The 14,620-nt window shown below is 43.6% G+C and overlaps 1 protein-coding gene across 4 annotated transcripts in view; it reads left to right on the top strand.

Annotated features, from left to right (window-relative positions):
* The window catches only part of LOC130195557 (zinc finger protein aebp2-like), a 20,023-nt gene extending 14,610 nt beyond the window's left edge, over window positions 1-5,413 (top strand). For 3 of the 4 annotated variants that reach the window (XM_056417150.1, XM_056417151.1, XM_056417149.1), the window contains exons 7-9: window positions 2,507-2,620; window positions 3,719-3,748; window positions 4,612-5,413. In XM_056417150.1, coding sequence (XP_056273125.1) covers window positions 2,507-2,620; window positions 3,719-3,748; window positions 4,612-4,618 — 151 coding nt within the window. In that variant the 3' untranslated portion in view covers window positions 4,619-5,413. Of the gene's footprint in view, window positions 1-2,506; window positions 2,621-3,115; window positions 3,203-3,718; window positions 3,749-4,611 lie in introns of all 4 variants that reach the window. The other variant, XR_008832084.1, reaches the window with a different exon arrangement.
* The last annotated feature ends 9,207 nt before the right edge of the window (window positions 5,414-14,620 follow it).

Genomic DNA, 14,620 nt, shown 5'->3' with positions numbered 1-14,620 from the left:
TTCATATTTCATGACTTTTCCTAATTTATTGGGGACAACTGGGAAAACATAAAATTCACATGATGATATGTTTTCAATGTCCTGAACACAACTTGTAACCATCGGTCAATTTGACCCCAGGCTGTTTTTCACCGTGTAAAACATATAAGAAATATCAACATTTTTATTTATTTTAAGGGCTATTTAGGTAGTCAACAAACAAACATAAAGTACCTCACACTTAAACTTGGGAAACAATATTAATTCTAATAATTTTCTGGAGGTTTTAATTGCTGTGGTCAAAAAGGGTAAAAGATGTAGGTACATTTGAAGGTAACAGGAGGAATAAGCACGGCGAGCCACTTAATACATCTTTCTAACGACTACATCACCATTCTGATTGGTTCCACCCGTCAATAAGGCGGGTGGTGATGGTGGGAGCACCGTCGCCACAGTGAAGCGTCTCTCTGTGATGGCGCGCTCTCGCTCTTTTTGGCTGACGCGTTGTTCCTTGAGGCAGCAATGACCTTCCCTCCGCCCGCTCTCCTCTGATGATGCGGTTTATCAGGACGCTGCACTCCCACACTGCTTCCTGCTGTTCCATATATAGCCATCTCGTGTGTTCGCCGTCCACCGTACACTTTGCTGCTTTGTTATGAACCTATTAATTCTTTCAATGCTGCGAGCTTCAGGGCCCGGAGCCAGCCATCAATCCAGGCTGGAAGGCACGGCTTCACTCTGGCAGGCGCCCCCAGTAGCTCTCCCCGCACAGGCCTCACTCGCATTATACATTTCTATCTCATAAAGAAGCGAGCCAAATAACAGTCTCCTCTGGAAAATACAGTCCATCCATGTGTCTTTATTTAGCCTGGTGTGACTGAGTGGAGTCTTCGGGTGGAGATGTCTGAGGATCAGTGTGTGTGTGTGTGTGCGTTTGGGTGTTTTAAATGTCTGTGTGTGTGACATGTGTCTCGCATACTGCCCCCCCCCCCCCCCCCCCAGGGCATCCCTCCTGTGGGCCTCACATCCATCAGAATATAATAACTCATCAGTAACACGGCGCACTCGCTCTGGATTGTTTACGGGGACTCCGGAGTCGAGGCCAGTGAGCACAAACACACAAAGTGTTTACAACACTCGGCCCTCGTCTCTCGTCGGAGGTTTGGACACTAACTCAAGACGAACCCAAACTCTGAAGCTGCTCTGAAGGGAACTGGTTCTTGTCTTGTCGCTGCCTATTCTCAACTTCCTCTTTCTTCCAAACATTAAAGCGGATGGAGACGCTTTTACCGCGCACATCTTTTAAAAAAGGGAGAACTTAACTAACTAGTTAGTATATATCATCATATATTTTACAAATTACTTTACAAAATACCTTTTCAATGATTTTTACCAACATTAGAAGGATTTCTTTATCCCATTAGGGCTAATCCACACATACAAAATCAACACCTTTTTTCTGAACCTACGTTTTATCACGTTTTTCGTGATGTCTCAATTTACTAAACTGTTCCTTCCAGGAACGTGAACATGCCATAAAGCGACCTCTGTTAAAGTGAGCTTTTGTTCAGTAACATGAGCCCCTTCTTTTTTCTCTTCCCCCTTCCCTCTGCTTTTTTGTTTTGTAGTACTGTCCAATCCGTTGGTCACTCTTCTCTCACCTTTCCTCTCTTGTTCTCCGTCTCTTACCTGCACCCAGATGAGCTGACAGTGATGCATGTGCACACCATCCACTGAACGGGCTGACGAGGCATGTGAATGAGGGATTTGGCTGGGTGGCGGCCTGCTTGCCTAACTGCCGCCTGCAGTGATTGTGTGTGTGTGTGTGTGTGTGTGCGCGAGTGTGTGTGCATCTCTGGGGGCTCCTGTGATGACGCACATAGTGACGGGGGGAATGCTGGGGGTGGAGACGGAGGAGGGAGGGGAGGCGCGGTCGACTTGCAAAGCTCTTTGTTTCTACTGCACCTCGTCTTGCCGTGCCAGCGCTCACTCTCCCTCCTTTCAGAGGGGATCGCACTGCGCTGGGTACAGTCTGCTGCAGCGGAGCGGTACAGTACATCATGTGCACGTGTGTGTGTGTGTGTGTGTGCGTGCGGCCATCTCTGAAGACAAAGGGGTGGAAGAAGTTGTTCTGCGGCGCACAGTGTTTGCACTTCAAGCTACTTTCACATTGAATCATTTTAAAGGCACAAAAACACTCAAATGCAGTCCTTCATTTGTCCCACATTTGATGTCTTAAGTGCACAAATGTAAAAGATAATTAACAACACGGGAGGAGAGTACGCTTCGTCCTGTGTGTGTGTGTGTTGGTCCCAGTGCTCTGGTCAAGGCCATGTTACTTGTGGAAACGTACTCCGTGTTCAGAGGAAGGTGTTAACATGTGCGCTGGACTCAATGAGGCTCTTTGTCCATCCCTCTCACCCCTTTCCATTCATCCCCACTCCCACTCCTTTTCTCTCCCTCTTGTCAGAGCTTCAGCCCTGACCACATGTCTTCTCCCTTTGTGTGTGTGTGTGTTGTCTTGCAGACTACCTGACGTGTGGGTGAATGAGACGGAGCGATCCCAGCTGAAGTCCAAAGTGGTGCACTTATCCCAGTTACCGCAGGACGCCGCCATGCTGCTCGACCCAAACATCTATAGGTCAGTGTGTGTGTGGACAACACACCGGTGGCCTCTTTGTACACACACACAGACACACTTGTGCCGATCCATTGTGTGTCAGCCAAACACATGTTGCCCATGTGTAAATGTGTTCTAAAGCTCAGTAGAATTAATTGTGTGAAGCATTTAAGTGCCACCAAAAAAGTTCTTCCTCTGCCCTCGTCAACTATGTGTGTGTGTGTGTGTGGGGGGGGGGCTGGCACCATTAACACTTTGTTCCACCAGGTGGCACCAACCACTGATTTCAACAATTTGATTAAAAAGGCCAGTGCCAGAGAAAACCCTTGTTGTTTATGTGTGGTCAGAGAAACATTTCACTCCGGCCTGATCGGGGAGGTCAGCTGCAGTTGAAAAACATCTTTTCTCGTAATATCTAAAACACAAATGCAAAACACACATTTTAAACCAGGAAACATGTCTTGCTTTCCTGCAAATGCAACTCCGCTGCCTATTTTTATTTTTTGTCTTTTTAAGTGCATCGCGTTCCACTCAACATTCACTCCGGTGATATTTGAATCCTGTGCCGACCGCGTCGACTCGTCACTGAGATGAAAAAACAAGGTTAGCTTTTTTTTACGATGCACCATAAAATGCTGAAGATGATTCCCGAAAGAGGAACAATGTGCCTAAAATAACAAGAGCGGTCATCTTATCGCAGAGATATGGCTCACGAGCGCGCTGATCAGAACGCGGGCCGGCTGAGTTTAACTGGACCTGAAGGCTCAGTCACTGCAGGGGCTGCTGCTGGACTCTGGTTTCGTAGTTGAATATAACCGTCAGCACTCAGCCGGTTTACGTCAAGGTTGTCCTAATGCATGAAATCCCCAAACAAATGAGGTGGTTGGTGCCTGTGGCAGTAAATCCAGCCGTGTGTTTGAACCCCTCCATGTGAGTGGGCTGGCAGGAGGAGGCTGACGTAGTGGCCGTCTAGGATTATATTGTTTCAACAATGATTCCATGTTGAGATTATTGCACTTTGTCACAAGTCCTACTGGCCTGAAATCAGCTCTTAACCCATGACCACATCGAAACATGTTTTTTTCACAGTGACCTCACAAACCTTTCCTGTCTTTTCAGAGCACTTCCTCAAAAGCAGCTGAAGCGCAGGTAAGCTGAAACACCTCATCGTGTGTTAGATATAGTTTTAAAAAGATGATGATTTGGGCTATTTACATATGGATTCTACACACACGGTACAGCCAACAGTTAGCCTGGTGCTAATCAAGAACAGGAAGCTGCGTGACCTGGTTCTTGCCGACACGTTTAACAACCAATACAGAATTTAAAGTGGATTCTTAACAAAAAAGTCCTCCCCTCATACTGTATTGTGTCAGTTGCAGTATTTGCATAGTTAGGAGCAGCACGCGGGAAGGCTGATGCAGAGGAGATAGCGGAGTGAGGCATTGATGTCGCAGCATCACTTGCTTTTATCAACATCCGGGCTCAGCTTTTGTAGTTCACGAGCGACGCAGCATAATTCTCGCTTCGCGGCTCATCGTGCGTCTTCACTGTCGCACCGTACGCTTTTTACATTCTCGTATTCTCTTTGCCCGAGTGGAGATCAAACGATGCCGATGCCCCGATGGTACGGTGATAATCGTGCATCCGCAGTATTATCGTCGCTCCTCGTAGATGATTACGTATCGCCCTCAGTTTGTTGGTTCCTATGCACCGTGACGACAGTTAATTGGGAATCTGGCCGTTTTGGAGGCTCGCCCCGTGGCGTTCCCTTGTTCGACTGAAAAGACGAGGTCACACGTGGCCGTTGTTCATTATTACATGTGTCGACCTCAGTAGATCCATGCAGCAAAAGCTCTAAAACACCGTGTGATGTGTCTCCAAAGGAAGTCGGCTCAGTGTCTGAACATCCCGGATAAAGCCTGTTTCTCGTCCTGTAATCCCTCCCATGACACGGAGAACAACTCATTCTCTCCCCCCTCTGTGTCTTTCTCTCCTGTCTTTGTGCTCAGCCTGTAAAGAGTCATCTGTGGACTTGATACCGAAGGGAACTGCTTATTCATAGGAGCTTTATCTATATGGGATGCGACGCTCTTCATCCGTCTCAGCTGAAAGGGGCCGAGTGAAGTGACGATAAAAGGAAATGAAACTTGGTAACGCTGCACAAGCGGGACTCCGCTTTTTTTGCTTTTTTACGTTTGTGTTCATCAAAAATTCAAATGAATGTTTTTTTTAACAAGCAACAAATTCAAACATATTCTTAATACCCAATGGTGTAAAAAGATGTTTTTGTAACTATGTCAGAAAATACAGCATATTTTATAAATGTTTTTGTGTAAACTATTTATGCATATTTGTAACTTATTTTTATACCATGGTAATGCTGTAATGTGGATTTTTGTGAAAGTTTTAAACGGAGCCGTATTTACTGTGATAATCTATATCAACTGTCACTTGAAGGCATATTCGGACATTTGTAGTTGTAACTAAGCTGTACATGACATAAATCTTCTCCTATGTATACCTCCTGAATGCAGTACTTACCCGTGTACATGACGATGAAGACTGAGGTTGTGCCAGGCATGATCTTCATCTGACCCAGTTTATAGCCAACATATAAAGGACTAACATCTCATCACACACTCCAAGTGTAAATCACAACTTCCTCTTCCCCTAGTGACATAAACTGTGTATATCATAGTTGTTATTACACATTTCTGCTATTTAAGCACTCAGAAGTTATCGTTGAAATAAAGTTGTTTTCTACTGTATGTGATGCAAGCGGAATACTCTGTAATAAAAGGAGGATGTCGACACATGCAAGTTGTTTGTACGAATGATGAGGATGCAAGCTGTTAGAATGGCAGAGGAGCAATGCATCCATTGTCGTATGAATACGAGTTCCTTTCGTGTGCGTCGGAGGGATTTGGCCTGGTTGCGTGGCGTCCGTTAGCAGAGCCGCTCTGGGAGCGTGCGGAGGAGGAGGAGGAGCTAACGACTGGGCCAGCAGTGCAGAACCCCTGCTGCCTCAGCTGTTAGTGAACACTGCTGCAGAGGAAACGGAGTTCAGGGAGAGGTCCGCCTCAATAAGGCCGTCCTGCTCTCCGGTATCTCACGCTCTCACATGCTAAACTCATGTATGTGAGACGATAATGAGGCCTCCGGGTGTTCTTTTGTTGGGGAAAGCACTTTTGTTGGCACCCTGTTGTTTCTGTGTGCTTTGTTTGTCTTTCTCGTATCTGCGATGGTCTGCGGCGGCTTTTACACTGTTTTTGTGGCAAATTGGTAAGAGATGAGTCGAAGATGTGCAGGCAACATATCTGGGGGTCATTACGACGAGGCCACCGTCAGCCCGACTGGCATCACAGGGAATTGTGAATCTTTTCATGTCAACAAATATTTTTTCTCTGGTTTCTCGGCTCAAAACAAATGAAAAAAGCAATTAACTAGAAAAATATTCTGTTCAATTTGAGCTATTTTCATGTGTCTGATGTTTGCCAATAATTCTCTTTTCTTTTTTTCATCAGACGGGTCGAGCCAGCCTTTTATATCTGAAAGTGTCACAACTTTGAACTTCCAACAGGAAGCAAAATAATGTCGGTGCAAATGCATCGACGATGCACGAGCCAAAAAGATAAAAACATGTCCAGTATATATGGAAATCCAACAAGCCGTGTGGCAGCACCATTCGGCCTCCATACATATTTAAACCCTTTTACAAATTGCCATATTTTAAACTTGTATTCATTCTAAGTTAGTTGGATAATTGCAAGTCCATTCATATAATCAAGTTAAATATATATTTCTCTCCTGCCCTACAGGGCTGATTCAATCATATGTGAAAGAAACAAGCATCGAGATGCCTTTAATGCGAAGGATGTGAGGATTTCATAATTCAACCCATTGCACTTCATGATTTTAGGTTTTTGGTATATTGGTTTGAAGATGCAATAAAACCGACATAAAATTTCGTAACACTTGTTCAGAAACGTAAGTTAAAGGTTTTTTTAGGTCCCATTTTAACTGCTTGAAGGGGCATTTAACACTTGTTGTTGCTTGCAGTTTGATAAGTGGAGCGTTGGACTTATCACAGGATCACAGATTTAATGCTATCGGTGGGCAGGAAGTTCTGGAAGATAAGCGTGTACTGTGAGGTGAGTGTGTGCACATTATTTACAACAATTCAGTGGCTCATGAGTCAAAGTGCAGGACAGTTGAATAGGCCACTTTCTTGTATCAGTGGGTGAAAAACATTCCCACAGTTCTGTGGACAACTCGATTAATCAACTGCAGACCGCTTGGCTGTGACAAAGGTGGACTCGGGGTTACAAACAGGAAGTAGGTCACATCTGCTGTTCTTTCTCTGATATTGATCAATATTTCTAAAGAGGAAGACCGGCTCCTTTTTGTACGTGTTTGCGATGTACTCTCCCTGGTGGGCTGTTGCCTGGCGATCTCTTTTTTTGAGTTCTGTGAGCCAAATAGTTGTTGGCAGTCATCCTGTGTGTGTTGATCAGGTCTTAAATCTCGCAAAGAACGTTTTTTTGTTGTTGTAGTTGCTGTATATTTGTATTTTTTTCAGAATTTCTTGAATGTACCTCGACAATCCATGAGTGCCCATTCAAACCTGGAGATATTGAATTATTTCATGTTTAATCCTTGTGTTGCCTTAGGGTCATTTTGACCCGAATCAATATTACACCCTGCCCCCGCTTTAGGATTAATTTGACCCCATTCAATGTTTAATGTCGGTGTTCTTTCGGTAGTCAACAAACAAACATAAAGTTCCTCACAATTAAACTTGGAAAACAATATTAATTCTAATAATTTTCTGGAGGTTTTAATTGCTGGCGTCAAATTGAACCCAAAGGGTAAAATATGTTAGTAAATATAAAGGTAACAGGAGGGTGAAACATTGAATCGGGTCAAAATGACCCAAAGGCGGGGGGAGGGTGTAATATTGATTCGGGTCAAAATGACCCTAAGGCAACACAAGGGTTAAAAAAAAAATGTTTTTATGTACCATAACCTAGAATGAGAAACCTTGAGTTTGATCAATATTATTTTATATCCCAAGAACGCATAAAATCCAACTTTGGAAGCATTTAAAAGTTCAATAATAATCCTTGCTGTTGGCTTGAACATCCATATGTCTTTAATGTCTTCATTCTCTTTGGAGCTTCGTGTTTCCAACATTTCCCTCAAGTGAGTATTAGCCGGATGTTTTAAAGGAAACGACAGCGCGGTGTTAGCGAGGCTCGTTGGAAGTGTGACATCAGATGGAGCGATCGGAATGATTGATCAAAAGACCGGCAGGCAGATTTAGAAAGCGGACAGCCCAATGCCCGCAGAACCTAATCCCGCCTCGGCCTCTGAAGGAGCCACTGGGACTCGGCCCTGAAGGGACGTCTCAACCCACGAGATGAGTTTCCCTCCTTGAGCTCCTCTTCTTCCAAGTTTGATGCCGATCCCTTCGCCGCTATCGTTTTGGATTCTTCTGAGCATTTATTTGCCGATGTGAATTTATCAACGTCACATTCTTTAATGTTGATTTCCCAGTTACACAAGTAATGGATGTACATTGTGTATTGAGACGGGTGTGTGACAGCGGCCCGTATGTGTCGTCCACATGGGTCGTGTGGTCCGACCGCTCAAACCTGAGACGCTTCCATTGGCTGCAGCTCCTCTTACGCTCGCTTGTGAATCCATCTGAGCTTCTCATTGTGCACAGAGTCTCGGTCTGTCTGCGTGAAGAAGGAAGGCATTACATCATGAACAAAAGCGATGAGCTGCTGCTCTAAATCCTGGACTGAAATAGATTCTTTTTCCACCCTGTTTATGAAATTTCTGAGCAATAAATTCATGGAAAAGAATAGGACTTATTCACTGTTAAACCTAAAGAGTTAAGTTACAATATTATGTTATCAGCTGTGCAGTTGTTGATATTAAAGCTCTTAAAAAAAGTTGTGTGGAGTGGTCATTAGACTTGAGACCAAAACTTTATGATTACATTTCTTAAAATGTATCATAAAAATAGTTGCCAGTGAATTTGATCATCATGGGTTGGATCAATGTTTTGATGCATGATATTAAATCAGCCAATGGCGCAGTTTTTGTTGCTCACATGATGAATTACAAGAAGTAACGTCAACTCATTGGTCCATTGTGTGTCTCTGGTGTAAGATCAACATTGATCCCTCACAAAATGGGCAGACAAAAGGTGAAGGGAATTGCAGTTATGTCTGTCAGTTGTGTGGCCATCAACATGGCTTTGTATTCAATTACTAATTGACATTAATCAATTATCAAAGTAGTCGTTAGTTGCAGCCCGAGACTTGCTTGTCACTTCGCACTAACACATTTAACTGCATACATATATGGTTTAGAATAACACATGTATTACTTTAGCTCAGATCATTTTATATGCCTCTGGTTAAATGCATTCTTTGTCATCAACAACATCTAGCTTTGATCATATTTACATGCATCAGTGGGACAACGACCCATATAAGGGATGTAAGCGAGGACCTGGAGCGAGTTTACACATGGTACACGTCAGCAAGAAAGAGGACAAGGGCAAATCGGCTGCAAGAGTCTGTAAACTGCCTCGCTCTTCCTTTGTAGATATCGTTTTAATTGGGTTTCCGTCATGTTTCTCATTGTTCTGTTACAGCAAGAAGCCCTAATGGGCTTTTTATTGAGTGCCCTCTCTATCTCAGTGTTTTTCTTTCAAGCCTATTTGATCTGCTGCAAATCTGTGTTGTGTTATAACCGTCCATTCCAAGCTCCGTCTCCTTGTATTATTCATTCTGATGGGTTATTCATTTGTTAAAGCATTGTGCACAAATCTATTTTGACAGCTTTGGACCATTCCATTAGGGCATGCTGCACGGAGAAACGGTCAATAATCTGTCCTTAAGTGGCCTTGACTGTTGACCCCTCCTGTCAACACAACGATCTGATCCTGTCCAAACATCTTCCAGCTGTCTTCCATCTTGCTCCCGTCCTTGCGGTCACCAGGTTAAACGGTATCCCTTCCTTTCTTTTTAGCTCCGATTTTGTGGAGCTTGGGATTTTGTTCTGTCCTCGTGGAACAATTTAGCAAAAATAATGGTGGGAGGAACTCCTGCCGCCTTATTTCATCACAAGTTATTTTAACTGATGCTGAATATCCACTACAATGGCCATAATGTGCATTTGCTCAAGCATAGGGGTCATCTGCGATGGTTGGATGAGAAGATTGATACCATTCAAATTGTTTGTATATTAAGTAGGGAGCTTGAGATAAGAGGCAATTGGCTGAGTTTACCTTAGCTTAAAGACTGGAAGAGGAGGAAGCCGCTAACATCGCACTCTCCAAAATCCAAGCACACTATATCTCTCCAACGTCCCTCTGACGTCTCAGGATAAGGGAGAGAGTGAACTCATCTGGCAGAAGCTTATGTAGGTCATCATTACGGTTGAACTGCAAGCAATGGGAAGGCCGGCATTAATGAGTTAATGGCGAGCGCTGCCTTTGTGCTTGCCGAGAGACTCTTTCGCTGCTGTTTGATCATTCAGACATGCAGAGAGACGGCGGCCCTTTGCCCAGCATTAACCTCCCTCTTCCCGCTCCCGTCAGGCCGCGCAGCTGAACAATAGCACCAGCTTTTATTTACAGACGATCGTATTTCATCAGACGCTCAGTGTGTCTTCAGCACTGGAGGAAAAACAGCAACAGTGGGGAGCGGTAGAATCCCAGTATCTATGATTGGAGCATTATGAGTTTCCCATTTCAGCTAAAAATAATGTTCTGTGTTTGGATTTGTTGTAATAATGTGTTTGTATATCAGACGCTGTCTCTTTTTAATGCTTGTTTTCCGGTTCTGGTGGGAATAAGAGGGTTATTTGGTGGGATTAGATCCTGCACAGATATATAAAGGTCGTACATAAAACTTTACGACCTCCATCTGGGGATCATCATCAAGGCAAATAATCATTAATATAAAAATAAACCAATTACACTCCACTTTGAGACACGGAAGAATGAATGTTTCTGACCTCTGCTTATAATTTACTGTTCCGATATGTTTCCCATTTGTTCATCTGTAAATCAGGCTCTCTCAGTTGTGTACTGCGCACAACGACGTGAGACATTAATGCACATCCTTGAGATTAATTTCAGTTTACAAGAGAGGTTACGCAATCCAGCAGCAGGAGCCCGTGTGGCTTTACATTCCTGACTCTGATTCCATACAGAACTCGTCTTCGGTGTTGACGCGGTGTCGTAATCTCGACAGGTCGACGCGCTGATTCCTGCGGGTCAAGGGGAGCGGGTGGGACGGTCGTGATTGCAGCCTGCTGTTCGCTGACGGCAGATGCAGAAATAAATGGTTTGGGCTGTTTTCTGTGCTCCGAACTCTGACCCTGGGGAGGAACATTAGCTTCCCTTCTACCTCACGTGAAATACGATACATCTCGATCCTTACGGTGTTGGGCCAGAACACATTTCCAATGCATGTGTGTATGTCTCTGGTGGATGGATGTGTGTGATTTAGACCACCACATGAGACTCATGTCATGCTTATCATCTGCCTTGGACCTTTTCCCTCATGTCAGATGGCTTGGGATCATCCTTAACCTTGGATACAGTGTCAACTACTTACTCCGCTGCAAAGAGGACACATGACAATGTGCAACACTGCTGTTGCGCAAGAGGACGTCTAAGGAAGATGTGCACTAATCACTGCCAGAGCAGTTTGGCTCATCAGCATCATCTTCACATCATCGGCTTCTCCGCCATCGTCACGATGCAGGTATCAGTGGAGTATTTTGGGGTTTGCTCTTTTCTCTGATCTGGACCACCTTTTTCTCGGATGATTCAATATATTTGTCCTAAAAATGTGATGGGCTGCTGCCTCTTCTCTTGCAGCCTCCCATTTTCCAGACTTCAGTGATGTGTCAGAGTTGCTGCCCAGCTTTCTCTGTCTCTCGCTCTCTCTCTGCCTTTCTCTCTCTCCCCCTCTTTCCATCCCCCCCTCCCTTCATTATCTGCTAAAGATATCATTACAGGCTCTGACAGCTACAACTCTATTTCCTCCTCACATTCGGCAATTTCTTCGAGTTGGATGAAAGTCCATCAACCCTTTATGGATTTGCCGGGCCCACCAACAGGAAATAGAATATGACGTGTTGGATTTAGTGTGTGAATTGCTCAGTTATTGTGCGGCAGCATATTTCTTTGGTTACACAGCCGTCGTGTACACATGGCGGTGCATGTTGACACATTGCTGCCATGTACACAACAAACAAAGCAGAATACATGCTGCCCAGATGTTTTATTAGGTCATGTAATGGATCTCAGATTGTGCACTGATACTGCGCTAATGAGAATATATGGTTTAAAGCTAAATATCTATTAGCTACTCATTAAATACTCTGTCTTAAAAACTACAAACTACAAACAGCCCTTGTCTACATTTAAGACCACAGAACAAGTTACATTTCCTGGCAGTAATAAGACAAAAGATATGCACATCGCACTGTAAACTCTCAATACATTTAATTTAATAGAGCAACGTTGCAGACCCAGAGAGGTCTTTGTCTTGTCAAGTCACAGTGCAGAACAGGCTCATTAGTCAGGGGTTTGCAATCTGCATAATTAATAATCAATCTGCTCTCAGACAAAACCAATCAGGGCAGCAGTAGACTACACCATTTGAATCTCCACCAGAGGATGGAAAAAGTGCTTCTATAAAGGGACTATAAAGTAAATACGAAAAACATATTGAATCTGAAAAGGAGCAAATACTATTATAGTAAGCAGAGAAAAAGTGAAATATACTATTTATAATATACTAGTCACTAATAAATAAATATACAGATAAAAAGCAAAATGACGAGCCAGGATGACTCCCTACTTCATGGCAATTCTTTGAAACTACGTGTAACCAGTCAAGATGTCAGAGAGGTCGTCAACAAAGCTAAACATAATTTACTTCCTGGCAATATTCAAAAGATTTTTAGAGATAGAGAAGGAGAGTATGAACTAAGAGGGAGATGGAATTTCAAGCCAATTGTTCATACGACTCTAAAAAGCATGTGCATCTCTGTCTGTGGGGTGAAACAGTGGAATATTTTAACTGATGACATCAAGGAAAGTAAAAATCTGGTGATATTCAAGAAAAAATTTAAAGACATGACTCTGGAGAAGTACAGATGTAACAGCATTGATGAAGCATCATAAGTAACGGTTAATGGGGACTAGTTTTTATTGTTTGTTTTTTTGTTTTTTGTTTTATGTAAATATTTATGTGTGTGTGGTGTATATGTATGTATGTGTGTATGTGTATGGGTGTGTGTTTGTATGTGTGTATGTATGTATATGTATATATGTGTATGTATGTATGTGTACATACATACATGCGTACGTACATACATCCATACATACATATATATATATGGTTCTCTGAAATAAGTTTTTTCGTGAAATCATAGGTTAGGGCACTTATAAGCTTGATAGCTTCAGCCTCGACCCTTTCGGTTAGACACTTTCTTCTCTTGTTGAAATTTAGATTTTTGTGTATTATTGCTGATCGAAATAAACTAAACTAAACTAAACATGCAACCATCTTAAAATCAGTAAAAGGAAAAACAAGTCCCGTTAATCACACTCGGCTTGTCACAGTCGTATCGCGTGCAAATGAAACAGTTGAGCTGCGCTTGTTAGATCCGGCTGACTTGCAAGTTTAGTGTTAAGCTGCACGAACACACACACACACACACACCCACACACACACACACACACACACACAGAAAGAATGGGCATGTCACGCTAACTCTGGCATGGATGCGACCGCTTTCATCTGAAAGCCAGCCCACCTCTCTGAATGGGCTCCCCAGCGCCAGCTGCATTGCCTCATATGGAAATAACTTGTGACTGTAAAAGTGTCTGGTGTGTGAGAGAGGATGCTAGAGTCTTTTTGAACCATCACAGGAGACAATAGTCTTGTTTGTGCAGCTCTTTGAGAGACAGGATCACAAAGATCTGGACAACATAGGGGCAGTGCTGTTGCCATGTAGTTTATATCTTTCCAAGAATAGCCGGGAGGGTTTTGTACTTGTCAGAATTAGCAGTGTTTGCACACACAGGTAATAGCTAACTCAACCATTAGCCTGTGATCTGTCTTGCTCGAAGTGACCACTTGACAGCTGTATCCTCCAGATAACATCACCAGGCGCAGCTCTTATTTAAGATGTTTCCTTGAACACAACATCAGAAGATATCTAATCTGGGATGACAAAGCTGTAAATTCGGAGCACTATTTTACTCTTTTGCTTTTAGCTGACACAAGCTCGACATCCAGCTTTTAATGGACTGTCTCCACTGTTAAATGTTGCTTTTTCCCTTCTAAATCTGTTTTCAAGGACTATATTTAATGTTTGTTTTTTGTTATTGGTCCCACCAGCAAGGTAAATCACCGTTGGCGAAACAATGGTTCAGCATGCGGACTGAAACATGGAGGCTTGTATAATTACCTGAGCAGGATTAATGTTGGCTATCTGTCAGTTGTGTTTTGCTCGGTGCATATTCATCCAAAGGGAGCGACCAATCGGATAGCAGACTCCAGTTCAGAGCATAAATATTGACGTAATCTTCTCTCTTTTAATGGATCCCAATGGAGGACACTGCAAATGAACAATTAATGGAGTATTTGTCCTCCGATGGGTTCCCAGCTCTGCACTCTCTCCTCATCGTGTCATGGTTGGGCCAGATGATCTAACCCTCGCCTCCCGATGAGCTGCATGACATCCGCACAGAGCAGCGGAGGCTCAAGGCACGATGACAAGCTGTCTGCTGCTCTCAGAGAGACTGAAGAAGGACATTGATGATAAGGGCCGAGCACAGATGTGTCTTTGTGCTGCAGTTGTGGCCGACACGTGGAGAGAGGGGCCCTCGCAGCCTCCTGCCTCTCAGGGCTCCTTTGGCCTGTGTATAATTCATGAGTGGAGTGAATAAGAGATGAGTTTGTGACTGTCAGC

Source organism: Pseudoliparis swirei, chromosome 6, assembly GCF_029220125.1.
Source record: "Pseudoliparis swirei isolate HS2019 ecotype Mariana Trench chromosome 6, NWPU_hadal_v1, whole genome shotgun sequence".
Classification (NCBI taxonomy): Eukaryota; Metazoa; Chordata; class Actinopteri; order Perciformes; family Liparidae; genus Pseudoliparis; species Pseudoliparis swirei.
This window is presented reverse-complemented; position numbering and strand designations above follow the sequence as displayed.